This window comes from Podarcis liolepis (assembly GCF_965112155.1).
Source record: "Podarcis liolepis genome assembly, chromosome: 6".
Taxonomy (NCBI): Eukaryota; Metazoa; Chordata; class Lepidosauria; order Squamata; family Lacertidae; genus Podarcis; species Podarcis liolepis.
In genome coordinates, this window is record NC_139559.1 from 26791859 (window position 1) to 26808344 (window position 16486).

The following is a 16486-nucleotide window of genomic DNA, read 5'->3' on the forward strand; positions in this document are numbered from 1 at the left end:
AGGGTGCCACTACTGAGAAGACCCTCTGCCTGGTTCCTTGTAACTTGGCTTCTCTCAATGAGGGAACCACCAGAAGGCCCTCGGCACTGGATCTCAGTGTCTGTGCTGAACGATGGGGATGGACCTGCCCCCCCAACACCTTTTAAAAGGACATTGGATGCCAATCAGCCAAAGGCCTGGTTAAAGAGAGCCATTTTTGCCTGGCATCTAAAGGTGTACAATGAAGATGCCAGCTAACCCTCCCTGGGGAGAGCATTCCACAAATGGGGAGCCATTTCAGAAAAGGCCCATTCTCGTGTCTCCATTCTCCAGGCCTCTTTTGGACTTTTCTGCAGTTCCAGGGACAAGGCAGGGAGTAACCATAATCTAAAAATACCTATGTCTACTAGCCATGATGACTATGTTCTGCCTCCATGGTCGAAAGTAGTAATGCTTCTGAATAGCAATTGCTGAAAGCCACAAGAGGCAAGAGTGCACATGTTCAGGTCCCGATTCCAGGTTTCTCACAGGCATCTTGTTGGCTGCCTGCGAGAACAGGATGCAGGACTAGATAGGTCATTGGATTCATCCAGAAGGGCTGTTCTAATGTTCTTAGGGGGAATTAGAGCCTGCTGTCAGTTAAGCTGGGCTCCTTGTCTGAGCAACTCATTGGATGTGCTTCTTCAGGACCTTCTGATCTCCTCCCATTTGGTGGTGCCTTTAGGCCTGAACGTCAGGACCCCACAGACCAGAAGCCCCCAAACAAGCCCTAGAGATAGTCTACAAATGATGGGGATGGCTGCAAAGAAGTCCAGCTTTAGCATCTGGCATGCAAATATAGGGGCTGATACAATGCATTGCAACATACCATCGTGTAAAATATTACTGATTGTATGTTTGTGTGTGTTTGCAGGGGACATGGCTACCTTTAACAATACATTATCAATGGGTTGCATCCAGTGCTGCACATGTGGAGATCCACTCATGCAGTGGGACTTCCCCTTCCCCTACTCTCCTTCTGTGCCCCCCAAATCTGCTTTGCAGGGCCTACCAACCCATTGAAGGAGATTTTGAGGGTGGCGGCTACAAGGATAAGTTCCATTGTGCAAGACGAAGTCCATTGTACAATGGAATGACAGCAACAGATACAACTCATTATTTTTAAAAGAGGGCACTTGGTTTACTACTTTTGTAAATGGTACAATAAAACATAACCAGCAGATATTTCTGTAGTACATTAATACATAGAGTCTTTTGGATTAGTGCAGAAAAGTAATGGTTGAAAAGCAGCTCATGCTGATATATAAATCATTTAAGAAAATAGGTACCTAAGGGGAGACATATTTTTTTCTAGTATCTGGTAGACATCTTCTAGGCTTATAAGATATTATTGCTTTCAAGTGTCTGATAGTGAAAGTTTTAATAGAGTGTTTTGGCTCTTTATGTGAATCAGTTAAGTGCTTATCCCTACTTTTCTGATAAATACTGTATGAGTTATTCAGCAACATCTTTTTCAGAATAGTTTCTATCTGAACAGGCACCCATCAATTGACGTGATACTCATAAAGTCATATTCCACAAGGGAACTGCAATAGCTATGGATGCTATTGCAGTATTAGTGGGCATTATCATTTTTTCCCTAGGTATGAAATACTGTTGTTTGAATCCCATTGATGAAGACGTGTGATACCCTTGCAAGAGACGTACAACATCTGAATTTTGCACAACAATTTTGCACTTATTATGCTACATATTTCCAATGGATAGTTCAGAAAGACCCTGTTGTCCAATGTGGCTCAGAGTGCTACTTCTTAAACTGTTCTTACACAAAGAAGCAGACATACCTGATGCTTTTCCATATTCTGTCATTTTCAGGAGACCAAAATCAACTGTGTCCGGCTGGCAACAAAAGGTATGTTGAAGACCTTTTTTTAGAAAAACAAAATTCCTAGTTCTAAGCATAATGCTCATATGGAAACCAGTTCTGTTGTGATTGAAAATACAGCCACCAGGTAATCTTTAAGGTGCCATAGGACACTTTGTAGTTCTGTTGTAATGGAATAACTTGGTTCTCTTATCAAAAGTGGGGTTTTTTTGCCCCTTAAAATATATGTGGTTCATTCAGAAAAAGTGAGTTATCAAATATGTTTGTGGGATTTGGGGAAGACCTGCTTTTGTTTCTTCATACCAGACAGACCGTGGTTGTTGTTTTAACTTCCCAACATTTCCCTTTTGTTTTCTGTAGCTTCATTCCTACAGTTCTTATTACTCTTCTGAGAATATAATCCTCTAGTATCTTGGTCTTCATTATGGATGGGGAGTGAGGATGGGATATTCAAACTTGCAAACAGTTCAAAGATAACCGCATGTATTGATTCCCTATGGGGATGGATTTAACAGTTTCTGAAAAGTCAGTCTTGTCTTGATACTGGTTGGCAGTTGTTCCTGGTTTATCTCCAGTGACCTTGACAAGAAAGACTTCAGATTAAAACTAATATGAGACAAGGAATCAAACCACTGGCCACATACCAGTGTCTAGCTTGAGCCAAGTGAAATGGCAGTGCTTTGTTAAAATAATACATTTGTCACCTCTCAGTCTAAATGACAAGGTTGTGGCTCCTGTGGGAAAGCATTATATGTGTCCTAATATGTTTTTTCGATTATAGTAGTTCATATGAACCTCCTGAGAATGGAAGAGAATCACCCCGGAGGTAGCTTTGCTAGCAAAGGTGTCAATAAAGCAATTTATTTTGTAACAAAATGTAAAGAAAAGAAAAAGAATATCTCTCAGCCAATTCTACATTCTCAATAAACATGCCCTTGAACGCAATTGTAGAAATGAGGAGGGGAATTGTGGTTAAAAAGACTGCCTGGCAAACAGCTTTGTGTTGTCAAAATTTTGCCCAACCTTTGCACTGATATCATGCTGAATAGCATAATGATCATATAGCCCAGTTTATCTCAGTGTAATTGACACTGGGCTTCCCAGCTCTTGCACAATTTTTAAAACTCATGTCCTTTCTTCTGCCTCATTTCTTGTAGTCACATGTGAAATGTTAGCCTATTGTTTGGGTACTTCTATGCCTTATCAAATTGGTCCAGGACAAGCCCAGCAAGGAAATCTCATTGTACAATAAACCATCAAGGAATAAGATGGTGGTCAAATGATGGGCATGGAGTGATATAAAAACTGGAATGCCCTTGACTACTCTTAACCTTTGGTTTCTGTTGTGTGCCTTGTTCGTTGCCAATGTAGGTTTAACCAGAAAATGACTTGCTCATATGAGCAATTAAATTGTGTGTCTGGGTCATCCCTTTTCTGACAAAAAAGTATTGTTTCTCATATTGATTAATAATAACAATAATGTATCAAAACAAGGTGAACTCTTGGATAATGTCTTGCTTACACGTGAATGTAAGACTGCACCTAGCACACATTTATACACACACACACACACACACACACACACACCAGTTGAAAACACTGAAGCAACAACTGAGAAAGATCTCATGTCAGTACCCATCTATGATCTGCTACCTAAATCATATGGGAAAAACTAGTTTTCCAAAGCTCAGGCTTGCAAAGCCAGATCTGAGCATCCACAATATCCACCTCAAAAGGAGAAGGGAAATTCTTGTCTGGCTCATATTGAAATTGGAGCCAGGCAGGAATTCACAGCTTCCCTCTGCCCCACAACCTGCCTTTACCACCCCAAAGTTCTTCCCCACCAGTCCTTTCAACACATCCCCACTTTCCTTCCCTCCCAAGCACCAGTGAAAGCTTGCATGGAAAAGGGAGAGGGGAGATTCTCTCCCCCCCCCCATCTGGAAACAAAGCCTGATGGCTGAGAGGTCTGTGTTCTGTCAGCCACCCAGCTTTGTTCTTTGACATGCTGCTAATCACCATGTCAGGAAGAGGACAGGAAGAGAAGAATGGGAGAAAAAAATGTATATATTCTTGCATGCTGCTATTGCTTTTCTCAGCACCACTGGCATTTGGAAAGAATGTGAAGGATGGGGATGACTTTTGAGGATGCAGAGGAATGACGGGGATGAGAGTGGGCATTTTGGCTTGCAATCCTTTAAAGAGGTTGCATCATTTCTGTGCCAAAATAAAGGAGAGCTTTGTAGAGCTTGCTAGTCTCTAGTAGCAGCCCATAGCAGTTCTGTTGCATTTAGCAAATGCTACAGAACCTGGTAGAGATGCTGAGATCATAAACCTGTTAAGATGTGAAGCAGCAAATGGGTTATGTCATGTTTCTATAGCCAACAGAGTGTGTTTCCTTCTTCTCCCTTGCATGCTGTTGTCTTGTGGAGTTCTTTTAGTATATTGCTCACACTTTCTCCTTGTCGTTTTCCTCTGTAGAAGTTCTTTGTCAGTGCATTACCTTAACTCCTATGTGTGTAGTAGCAATAGCAACAAAAGCAAAATGGGTTTCAGATAATTTATTTTCTCATGCCCTTGCATTAAAACTTTAACAAACACTGTGAGATACAATAATGCCATTGAAATTATAATGTTAATTCTTTTTAACTAGGCTCCCCCCCCCCCGATTTAGCAATACTGAGACCATTTTTCACCATGTTAGTATATGATGTCCAGCGTAGGCTGGTGCCTGCCTGTCTTTACTCCCAGTTTCATTGAGTGCATGGCACAATGAGCAGTTAAGCATCACCCAAAAAGAGGGAGTCTGTTACCAACATAGAGGACAGAGATTTGCATAAAATTGGCCTGAATTAGCATATGCAATAGTTAACAAATGTAATGGCACAGTTGAAAATTTAATAATTACATGTTTGTTTTAGTGGTTGCTTGCCACATGAAGTCTTGATGTAGAAAGACAAAATCCCATCACACAGGGCAAAAACAGCAACAACAACACAAAAAACAATTGGACACACTTAAGGCAAAGAGGCCATAAAAGCAAATACCTCCATCCTTCCAACACAGGCTTCATCACCCAAAAAAAAGGCCAAGGGGTTGGGGGGGAAATCCATTAGCTGGTACAGAAGATTAACACTCAATGCCTGGAGGAAAATTTAACATCTTTGTCTGATACTAAAAACCTGTTAGCACCAAGCAGGACTCCCTGGGGAGAGCATTCCCATGGCTGAAAAGGCCAATTCTCTTGCTGCTGGAGGGAGGGACAGAGAGAAGAGATGCAATGAAGACATTTGGGTTCTATACAGTATCTCCAGAGTTTAACTGGAGAGCTGCTTAAATAGAGGACTTCTTCAAATAGGGAGCTGTCCTTGGTAAAGTAAGACACGGAAATGCCCTGGCTCATGGTGATCTGGATTTGCCATGAACCTGAATGAACGTGTGCCACCAGTAAAGCCCTAATATGATGTTGTAGTAATCTATTTCTGTATATGGTGTAGACAATGGATTTCTATAGTGACTAAGAATGAATATGCAGTTGGTTTCTCCTCCGGATCACCATGAACAGGCTGGTTCAAGATAATAAGCTCTCACATATGTTTAGATTATTATGGACTGCTTTCACTCTCTTTACTGTCTGATAGCAAAGAGGATTTGGTGGAAAGATAATTTGGACATGGGCAAAAATATATGGAGCAGAAAAGATACTTAATGAACCTTCTTCCAAATTGCCAATGGCAGCTAGTTTTCTAAAATAGCTCAGACAGAAAACTTAAAATGTCCTTTTAAAAGCAAGCTCTGCTGAAAATCGCTTGTTAATTTTGCAACAAGATGTGAAAGCTGGAAGGTAGATGTGGGAAGGGATGGTGAACAAGTTTTATTGATTAAGATAAATAAAATAGGCTGGTTTCAATTAATCTTGAAAAGAAGTGAAAAGCATTATTCCCTTTGTTGTGGATACATGCAAGCATTGGAGTTACTCACATAAATAGGGAAAGCATGGTGACAGGATGTCATTGCCATTTTCTGCAGAAGCTTCCCATGACACTTAGAGACCTGGATCAGGCCATCTGGAACAGGTTCCCTGCTGCACATGTTGTGAAAAACACAGTGATGATGGGTGGGAGAAGAGCCATATGACTTTGATGGGTGGGGCAAGATATGCAGCCCTAAAACCCCTGTTGGAGGGGTGGTCAGCAGGGACTGATGCCACTGTGGACCTTACCTCCAGGCAGCACCATCCCTGCTGCTTACCAGGATGCCATGGGAGCCAGTCTAGCACTGAGGTCAGGAGGGAGGTGCCTGTGTAAGGGAACAAGCATCAGATTGGCTCCGCAAATGCACGGACTCCACCCTGACCTCACCACCCCCCTGCTTCACCCCTACCCCTACACAGTGGTTAGGAGGCCAGATCTGCAGTGCCACCTCTTCCTGCCAACTGCTTCTGCCCTGCCATCATAGATATCCTCTTCTCATGTATAATATACAAAGAGGGCTAAAATCTTATTCAAGAAAGGATGCAGGCATGCCACCTGGAAACCTTTTTCTTTAATGTAATTGTATCTGGTAAGGGGAGAGTTTTGCTGATAATAATAGTAATAATGTAGGTTTTGCTGATAATAACAATAATAATAATAGCGGAGGTTTAAAATGGAATGTAAGCATTACTAGACATTATGTCTTCTTCTTCTAATATAAGTATGTGTTATAATACTAGCATTATATAATCCCAAGAGTGCTTCCATGTAACTGGGGATGCAGTCCTAATGGGAGGAAGCCCAGTCAGTTGGGTGGAGTATAAGTAAATAATAATAATAATAATAATAAATAATAATAAATAATAAATAATAATAATAATAATAATAATAATAATAATAATAATAATAATAATAATAATAATTTGGATTGAATTGAACTCACCATCCAGGCATTAGCTGGTTGTTCTGGCACAGGGGCTCATTTAGGCAAGGGTTCTAAAACCATTCTGAAAGCTACTATTATTCCTAATCCTAAATCAAATCTTTATTTTGGTCATAGACCAGCATATAATCCTAAATCCTTCAGGAAAAGGACATGATTCTCTACAGCATAAAACAGGAAAGATTTACATAGTAGTTGGGTTCTTTAAGAAAGGAACGAAATACTGTTCCCTTCCTACAAGGGCACAATTCTGTTCATCACTAGTTCTCCCTTCTTGTGCATGCATCGTGTGCCTTAGAATTATTTTTTTCCATTCTAGGCTCTGCTGTGGTCAGACCACCTGCTCTCTGTTTGGTGTTTGTGTCTTGAACTGGAGACAGTCTGGAATGGCATCTTGTTCCTTTAGCCATTACCTTCCCCTTGGAAAACCACAAAACAGCTTGATCCCAAACAGCTTAACCAATATACTTTCCTCAGTCCTCCTCCTTGCATGGCTGCTCACCCTTCCATTCCTGCATAAGTTGGGAAAATCTCTGTCTCTCCTGTTTTGTGAGCACCAGAAGCTCTAATTCTCTTTCTCCTTGCCCAAATAATACATGAATTGAAAATGGTGCATGACATCCATCCAGCACATATCATGCCAGTGGCACCCTGCATGAAACTCTACAATATGAATCTCCATGACAATTTAAAAGAACAAAAGAACTAGGACCAAGCTGATTTCATTTCACTTTACCAATTGTAATAATAATAACAATAACAATAATTTAATATTTATACCCCACCCATCTGGCTGGGTTTCCCCAATTGTGAAATTTGGGGTGGCATGTTAGCTAAAACTTCAGTTAAACTAAAGGAAAACCTCCTAACAATTTGTGAAGCCGGGGAGCAGGCTCATTTTAGCACACTAGGGTGGGAATATTCCCATCCTTTCTGTTGTTGCATGCCACTTCAATCTCCCAGCGATTCCAGGGGTTCCAGGCGCTTACCCAGGGTTCATATTTCCTTCAGAATGAGGGACAGCAGAGGCTGTGTTGTCTTTTCGAACCTATCAGTTCGAAAGCATACCAGTGTGAGTAGATAAATAGGTACCGCTGCAGCGGGAAGGTAAATGGCATTTCCATGCACTCTGGTACATGTCACGGTCTTCTGTGCACCAGAAGTGGCATAGTCATGCTGGCCACATGACCCGGAAAGCTGTTTGCGGACAAACACCGGCTCCCTTGGCCTGAAAGCGGAGGTGAGCGCTGCAACCCATAGTCAAATTCGACTGGACTTAACCGTCCAGGGATCCTTTACCTTATGTTTACCTTTACCCTTTAGGATATATGATTTATTTACAAATAAACTGTATACAACCTGAGCCTATGATGGAGCGTCTTTCTTCTCTTGGCCTTGGATACAAGCATAAATCAGGCATGCCTCTACCTCAAAGGATTCTAGCTTCTAGCATACACACACACAACTCAGCTCTCTCCTTCTTTTAACTAACTACCATTGAGTTGAGGGAGAGGGGCCACCCGTTTGCTCTCTGATACAGAACCACTTCCATTGTTATGTTAACAACCCAAATTTAGAGGAATGGTTATATTATTATTATTATTATTATTATTATTATTATTATTATTATTATTATTATATCAAGTTAATATACCACCCTTCACCTAAAGATCTGAGGGCAGTTCACGGGATAAAAATACAGGATAAATCACAAAGTAATTTCTGGCTATTCTAACAACTCAAACCCTTCTTTAGATTTTAACACTTGCTGGATCCAGGAATTCTGTATTGGCACCCAGCCTACCCACCCACCCCGCCAAACTCATAACACTATGTTTTCTTTCAATATTTCTTTCTTTCTTTGTAATGGTTTGTTTGTTTCACCACCTTCAGCAGAACCCTGGCCACTGCTGTCAATATTTGTCCCTCCTGGAAGCCTTATTCAGGCATCTGGTACCCATGAGTACCGAATCTGCAAAGCCCCAGGGCATCGATTTTGTAACTACTCTACCCCAAACCACCCTGACACAACTGCTCCAATGTTACCTGTGAGTGGGGTGACAAATTGGGGGTCAGCATTCACAATAAATAGTGAATTGCTAAATCTGTCCACCTAGTCTGGTGTTCCGTCTCGGAGAGCTACCAAACATTTGTTGTTGTGCATAATCTTGAGCACTTATCACATGATCAACCCCACTCCTCACATGTTTACTGAAGTCATTTTTAGAACACCTGAATTAACATGTTTCTCTATTAGCTAAACTAAAAGGTAAGACTGAGTACCTGCACCTGCTTTTGTGCCCTTCCTTCTGGACTTACTATTTCCCCCCACAATTACCATAAATGTACATTCCCGTTGACATGTTTGTTTTAAAAATATCTGTGTTTTGCCTGTTTGTCTGTGACTACTTTATATTCACTTACACTGTCTGCCCATTAAAACCAAAATGATTTTCCTTCTTCCTTTTATTTACTGGTGGTATTATCTCCTTTGTATCTTTTGCCTTTTTCATCCATAAAATGATACCCACCAATTAAATTAGAATGAAGTGGGGGGTCTGCTGAGGAAAACAATAATAATCTAACAGATTTGGGAACTTGAATGCATATCATTTGTGTAACAAGAACCCCTTTAATATCAGCTGATAATTAAACCCCAATTTGCCAGTTCTGTGCTACAGAATTTTAATTCAAAAAGGATTTTTAATCAGTTTTTGCCCCTTTAGTTTCCTTAATGACATGTATTTTATGTTCTTATTTTAATTTGAGCCGTTCTTTTGGCATGAACTGATTTTCCCCTCCTCTCCCCAAACAATATATGTTAGTATTGACACTTTATTAGTGAAAATTGCATTCTCTTGCTAAGGGGGAAACAATTACCTCCTGTGTTCTCAAAGCGTGTTTCATTAATTTTACCACCTAATTGAAACGAAGGCAGAGGGCTCATAAATGGTTCCATATCTCTCAAGGTTCATTTTTTTCTGAGTACAAGTTCTTGGAATTAAAATGCAGTTTTATTAAGTGGCACAATTTTATTTTTATTTTCCTTTTTTCTTTTCTCTCTTGTGCATGCTGCCTGGGGACCGTTTTCCTTGTTCTTAGCAGTAATAAGTAGGCAACAGGTGACCACCCGAAACCCGCCCAGCCTCATGAGCACAGGTGATTATCAGTTCAGGAAAGGGGGTGTCATAAAAATGCAAACCATTTTGGCAGTTGCAAGATTGTCGTGTCATGTTTTGCCTGCATGCCGAAACAAGTATGATGCCAGGCTGATTTGTTTACAGGAGATTTTTAAATACTTTCTGCATTAGGCCATCTCAAATCCAATTTGAATGTTTACATGTAGTAGTTAAGTAGATTGCTGCACTTAGAATGGCACCCAGAACCACGTGGAGATAACATGGTATTGCCAAACTATCCTTGAAATGTTAATTATGGTTCAGGTCCTAACGCCAAGAGAGGGTGACTCATCTTTTCATTGATTCCATTTCTAGATACCTTTCTAGTAGACAATTAAAACGTGAATGCCACTGGCACTACTATTCCACACTCTGGAAAGTAGCAGGCAGAAAGGTCACGAGTGGCTTTTGAAGTGATGCTATAAGATATCCTTTCAGGATATCTGCTGAAATGTTTGGAAGGATTACATCAGCAGACATGCAGTCCAATTTTCAACTTGCACATCTGAGAAAATATATTGATGTTATTCTTAAAGCCATTTCCCAATAGATGTTGTCATGGCCATATCCATGCACACAGCAGGGCATACTGAGCTACACACAACATGCACATCAGTGGGATAGCCCTTGAAAGCACAAGAGTAATTTGCTAAAGGGCTAAATCTCTATAAATTGGCCAAGCTTGTCAGCATTATATTGGGATACGAGATAATGAAGTCTGCATTCTATCCAGAGTTTCTTTGTTACCTGTCACCCAGTTCAGGCACCTCTCAGCTAATTCAGACACCTGTATCTTTAAGATTTCCAAAACTATGTAAGGAAAAACATATTGGTGTTATTACTCTTACTTCACGAGGAAGGTGATGAAACCTGAACAACATCCCTAGAGCTAACATCTTCAAGAGACAGCCCTCCGTTTCCCAGTCTCCAGACATCGTCGTCTTCTTCTTCTTCTTCTTCTTCTTCTTCTTCTTCTTCTTCTTCCCTTCTATCCTGAATTACAGTCATGACCAGTTTCCACTAGTTCTTACTGAGCTGTTGCGCAATATGAAGTGCTGACATATTCAAGCATTCTGGATTGCGTAGATGAGCCATATTCACTTACAATTTGAATGCTTAAGGATGGGAGAGGATGGTATGTGCCTCTGCAAATACTGAGAAATGCCATCCCTGGTCATGGAAAGAACCTTCTGAGCATTGAATGTAGACTCTACGACATACATGCATTAAACTAATCATACATAGATACAGAGTGTGGACAGTGCATGTGATTCTGCTTTCTGGCATTACAAGCAAAAAATGATAGGAATAATAAACTAGCTTAGAAAATGGGAAGAAATAACTATTCCTCCTTGTCTCGGAAGAGTTGAGGCTAGAGGATCTTTGGTGTGGTTAATAAGTTTTGCTGTTGGTGTTGTTTGTAGACTGTAGTCTGACAGTACTATTTGATTGTGAACTGCACATGAGAACTGGGAAGAATTTTCTATTCATTTTGGTTTGGCTCTTATTCTTGCAGAAATATTCAACAGCAGTGGATCAGGTAGATAAATAAAATGCTACCGAATGAGTTCCTTGAAATATGGATCCTATTTTGTTTAATGCTTTATTAGCAAAAAGCCATTCCATGAAATAGCTGCTTTGGAGTGCATAGTATTAGCAGCTTGCTCTTTGAAGACCTTTCCCACTGACTTTAATGGGGGGGGGGGATTCTGTGCACTTATTGTCACTGTGTGCACATGGAAGTGTTTGCAACAAAGTCAATGGAAAAGTCATATGACACAGAAAGAGCATATACGAAACTTGGTGCACATTGAATCAGTGACAGGAACTCAAAAATGCACAGAGACCTTAATGTACTGATTGCAACACATAAAATCAATTTCCTGTAAAATAAAAAGGAAATTCAGGTTGAACCCGCTCCTCAATCAATACATGAATAACTTTGCAACATCAGAAAGCTGTTCTTTAAAAAGGTTGCTCGTTTAATAGGTCTTGTTCATTCAGATTAAATTAGAACAGCTCTATTGTTTTTCAAAATGTATTCCAGCTTCGTAGACAGATAATGCATCCTTAAAACAGACCTAGTCTCATGTCAAATTTATTATTGCAATTTATCTTTTTACACTTGAATGCTATTCCTTTGACAGGTCTATTTCATTACAAACTCATTTTCAAATGGCTTGCTGCATTTCATCCTAGGCTTGATCCATGAATATTTTCCTTCTGTCACTTCTATTCTTTCCAAAAGATATTTTGAGTGTAGGCTCCTGTATCACCATGATGAAGTATTAGCAACAATTGTTTCTAGAACTCTTACCAAGTGATATCCTAGGTCAGAAAAGCAAATCTGCTAAAATGCACATATTTGTATGGTTTACGGGGACACTTTTCTCCAGAACTTCAGCGCCCTGCATTTCCAACTTGTTTGAAACGTACATGTTGAGACCTTGCTGCTTCTGCAGCATAGTCTTACAAATGAAATGAATGCCAGCCTAATTGAGTTGGGGGGAGGAGAATTGGAGGCATTCTGACATCACTAGATCCAGAAATAGAAAACAGGCTAAAGGAGTACGTTTGAAGATGACATAGACAACATCTCCATTTATTATAGCAAATGGAGTACATGAAAAAGGTCTTTAGCTCAGCCAAGGCATCTAGCACCCCTCTGCATTGCATAAAGCTTTATCCAGATGACTGCCATAAGCATCAAGGCAAAAGGGTGCATCAAACCAGAAGGAATATTACAGCTTTAAAAGAATATATCTATGAACAGTCACTGGATTGACATTCTCTTAATAATTTACATGCCTTAGCACCTTTGCTTGAGGTGTGCTCGCCTGATCCCGAAGGAGAAAAGCTGTTTCACTGGAACAACATGAATTACAATTGTTCATTCTCTCTGGGTTGCTTCAAAAGGTTACCATGAATATATGATTGTCATTAAATGTCCATAAAGTTAAGCTTCCAAAGGCATGACAAGCCCGAAGCTATTATTATTAATACATGATGCCATAGTTTCTTAAATAGATTTCTCTGGGAGCCCATCACCCGCTGCAGCCATTATTATTATTAATGCATTTAGGTTCTTATTTCAGGTATAATGTCTAAGAACTCTGTAACAGCAATAGACTTTTAATAATGATGAAAGAAAGAGGCAGCTGTTGAAAAGAGAGGGCCTAGCCAGCAACCCACCCACACAACATGAGTATCTTAAGAATACATGGGGTTGTGGCTGATATTGCAGTCCGGAAGAAGAAGAAGAAGAGTTTGGATTTGATATCCCGCCTTTCACTCCCCTTCAGGAGTCTCAAAGCGGCTAACATTCTCCTTTCCCTTCCTCCCCCACAACAAACACTCTGTGAGGTGAGTGGGGCTGAGAGACTTCACAGAAGTGTGACTGGCCCAAGGTCACCCAGCAGCTGCATGTGGAGGAGCGGAGACACGAACCCGGTTTCCCAGATTACAAGACTACCACTCTTAACCACTACACCACACTGGCTCTGGAAGTGTTTACATGGAAGATTCGCTTTGTTTGAATTGGTGCCTTCACTTAAAGATCAAACAAGTGGCTGTTGCAGTTTGAGCATCTGCAGATAAGATGTTTTCCTTGGGCCCAAGGGGAAAAAGGGGGAAGAATCAAAAACCAAGAGGAGCAAGAGGCGAAACCTCAAAATGGTGCTAAACACCAAATCATTATAACTTACGGTTCTTATACTGAAAAACCCAGTGTGTTTCATTTGTCCTCTGCCCATTTCACCTACACCACACAGGACTGTAAGGAGGCTCAGATGTCATTTCAAGCTCCATCTCTCCATAGAACACTTAACTGAAGTTATTTGCTATGCAGGATCCGCCAAAGATTATTTCCCATCTGGGTTGGTGAGAAGGAAAACATTTCAGTGCTTGGAGCCCTTTGATATGTAAACCAAACACTACTGAGATGAAATGGCTTCCTTTTGACTCCAGGGATGATTGCAGGTTCTATAGTGCCAACAGTTGTACTTAAGTTGGCTTTGTTTTCCCCCTGGAGTGAGGAGGATCAAAAAGAAGCACCTTTCCCAACATATATTGTCAGCTGAAACAGGCAAATTGGGCATAAAAGACCAAAGCATTTCCAACAATTCATCCCAAGAAGCAACAAAAGTGTGCAATTATTACATCAGCCTTTAATGTAATGCCATTCTGTTTTCTCCTCCTTATTTGTGAACTTGGGTGGCTGTGGTGATATCAGAACCTTCATTAATTTTCTCTTATGTCATAGGAACAAGATACAACTTTCACTCTTATCTCTGTATCATATATATATTCTTATGAATTCATTTCCCCCCTTAGTTTGTGATTTCAACTTTAGCTAAGAAATCTTTGGCTCATTGTCTGTATGGCATGCCTTAATATCCTAACCTTTTCTTCTCTAGTTACTTCTGTGTAATGCACCAAGTTATTTTTAAAGGAAATTCATTTTACATATTACAACTTCTTCTGAGAAGACAAATACTTAGCCTGCTAGTTTCTTACTTCCAGATTGTACTACAATCCGTTAACTCTCCAGCTGAAAAAGCCAATTTAAATATTTCCCAAGAATCTTAGCTAGGACCTAAGCTCCTTATGCTTGCCTTTCTTTTTTATTTGATATCCCCCTTGTTGCTATTTAGTCATGTCCGACTCTTCATGACCCCATGGACCAGAGCACGCCAGGCACTCCTGTCTTCTACTGCCTCCCACAATTTGGTCAAACTCATGTTAGTAGCTTCAATATCCCCCTACATATGCACATATCATTCTATTGCACAGCCAAAATATGCAGCAGAATCTGTAGGAAGTCTAGGCTGCTCCATTTTCCTATGCTAAGCTAAATTCATTAAAAAATGGCATGTGTAACCACATTCATTTCTATGGCTATAAAAACAAATCTTCATGGGATGTTCTTGGAATTGTGCTGGGGGCTCCTTCAGTGGAAGTTGGTTTGTATTTCTCTTTTCCAAGAACTTCCCATAAGCACTGTTTGTACATGGAGTTGGACACATAGCATGCCTTGGGACTGGATTTTGCTTTTCATCTTTTGTTCTGTTTCCCCATTCAGTTACTTTATAGTTAAGAAATGTGACGGCTAACACCTGCTGATCATTTTGTGCATGTATGTATGCATATATTCATGACGGGAGCAGCTTAAAAGTTGCTAAAAGGAATCTTCCCAGCAAAAAGTGATATAAAAGTTTTGAAAAATATCTAATTGTTACAGGAATGCTATCAGATCCTCCCTACGATTGATTTTAATCCTTGTTAACTAAGTAGCTTAAAAATGTGTCATCTTCATATCCTAAAATAAGAATAATGAATTAAATATTTTATTCATCAAAGCCATAAATAGGATTTAGCTGCTTTTCATTTTATCAGCATCTCAAAGAACAGTTTAGCATCTTCTACGCGTCTTCGCAGAATTCTCTTGATCACATTAGTATGAATAAAACTCAGTATTAACTAGTAGAATAGAAGGGAGGAATGTAGTGAACTGTAATGAAACTTACCATGTATTGGGTAGGAAGTGCACCAAAACATCCTTAGTATAACACATTGGCTAAGGAATGAAAAGTGAATGTAAGAAACCACTTTAAAGCAAATCAGATAATTGGAGCATCTAGCTCTCCAGCATTTTATGCAATAGTCTGTTTAAATGCTGGGGGGTGAATGTCACTGAGCTACAGCCCTTTTCCACAGACAAGGAATGCCCTATTTCTCCCTGTATTTCAAATTTACTTGTGTGTTTATTTATTTTTGAAACATTTCTATGGTGCCTTTCAGTTTTGTGCTTGCAAAAGCAGCTTACGAGAATTTAAAATTAGTTAAAAGATGCAGAGAAACACATATCAAGAATGAAAAATGGCAGGGATCCTTTCCTACAAATGTTAGCGACCCCATTGAAGAAAAGGAGCTTACCCATGTACATAATTGACATAAATTGGTGAGGAATGTACTCTGTCCTCATGATACTAAAGGAATCCTTGCAGCAGAAGGAAACGCAGAAGCATAAGAGGTCAGTCTCCGACAGTTTTATAGGATAAAAAGAAGCTTTCTACTTCTTTGTTTCAGCTTGGGACCTAAAGAGGGCCACAGAACTGGACTTGGACTCAGAGGACACATGACTCTGAGCTCAATTTCCACACCATAAGGAGCCTAGGATTCTCTGCTGCTGAAATTTGGCAGCAAGGAACAGAGATTTTCCTTGAAGGGCACTTGCTGTCCCCGAGGATCATCTCAGTGACAACAGTTGATAGGTTATGAAGATTGGCCTCCTCTTTTTTTTTTTTTTTAATGTTTTTATTATTTTCTTCCTTAAACAATATTTTCAACAATGCAATAACAAACATAAAACTTTCTGCTCTGCCGAGCATACGACTTCCCTCCTTCCCTTCAGCAGGTTTTCCACTTTCAAGTCCTGTCTCAAATTTTAGTTCTTTCACTTCTATTATCCACATTGTAGGATTTATTTCAATCCTGCTAATGTCTTCAGATTTTTGCAATTATGATT

At 40.0% G+C, this 16486-nt stretch overlaps 1 protein-coding gene across 17 annotated transcripts in view; it reads left to right on the forward strand.

Moving 5' to 3' along the window:
- The window catches only part of PTPRT (protein tyrosine phosphatase receptor type T), a 592781-nt gene that overhangs the window by 475066 nt on the left and 101229 nt on the right, over positions 1-16486 (forward strand). For 12 of the 17 annotated variants that reach the window (XM_083507878.1, XM_083507892.1, XM_083507888.1 and 9 more), the window contains exons 13-14: positions 1855-1891; positions 9884-9940. In XM_083507878.1, coding sequence (XP_083364004.1) covers positions 1855-1891; positions 9884-9940 — 94 coding nt within the window. The remainder of the gene's footprint in view (positions 1-1854; positions 1892-9883; positions 9941-16486) is intronic. The other 5 variants (XM_083507894.1, XM_083507879.1, XM_083507884.1 and 2 more) reach the window with 2 other exon arrangements.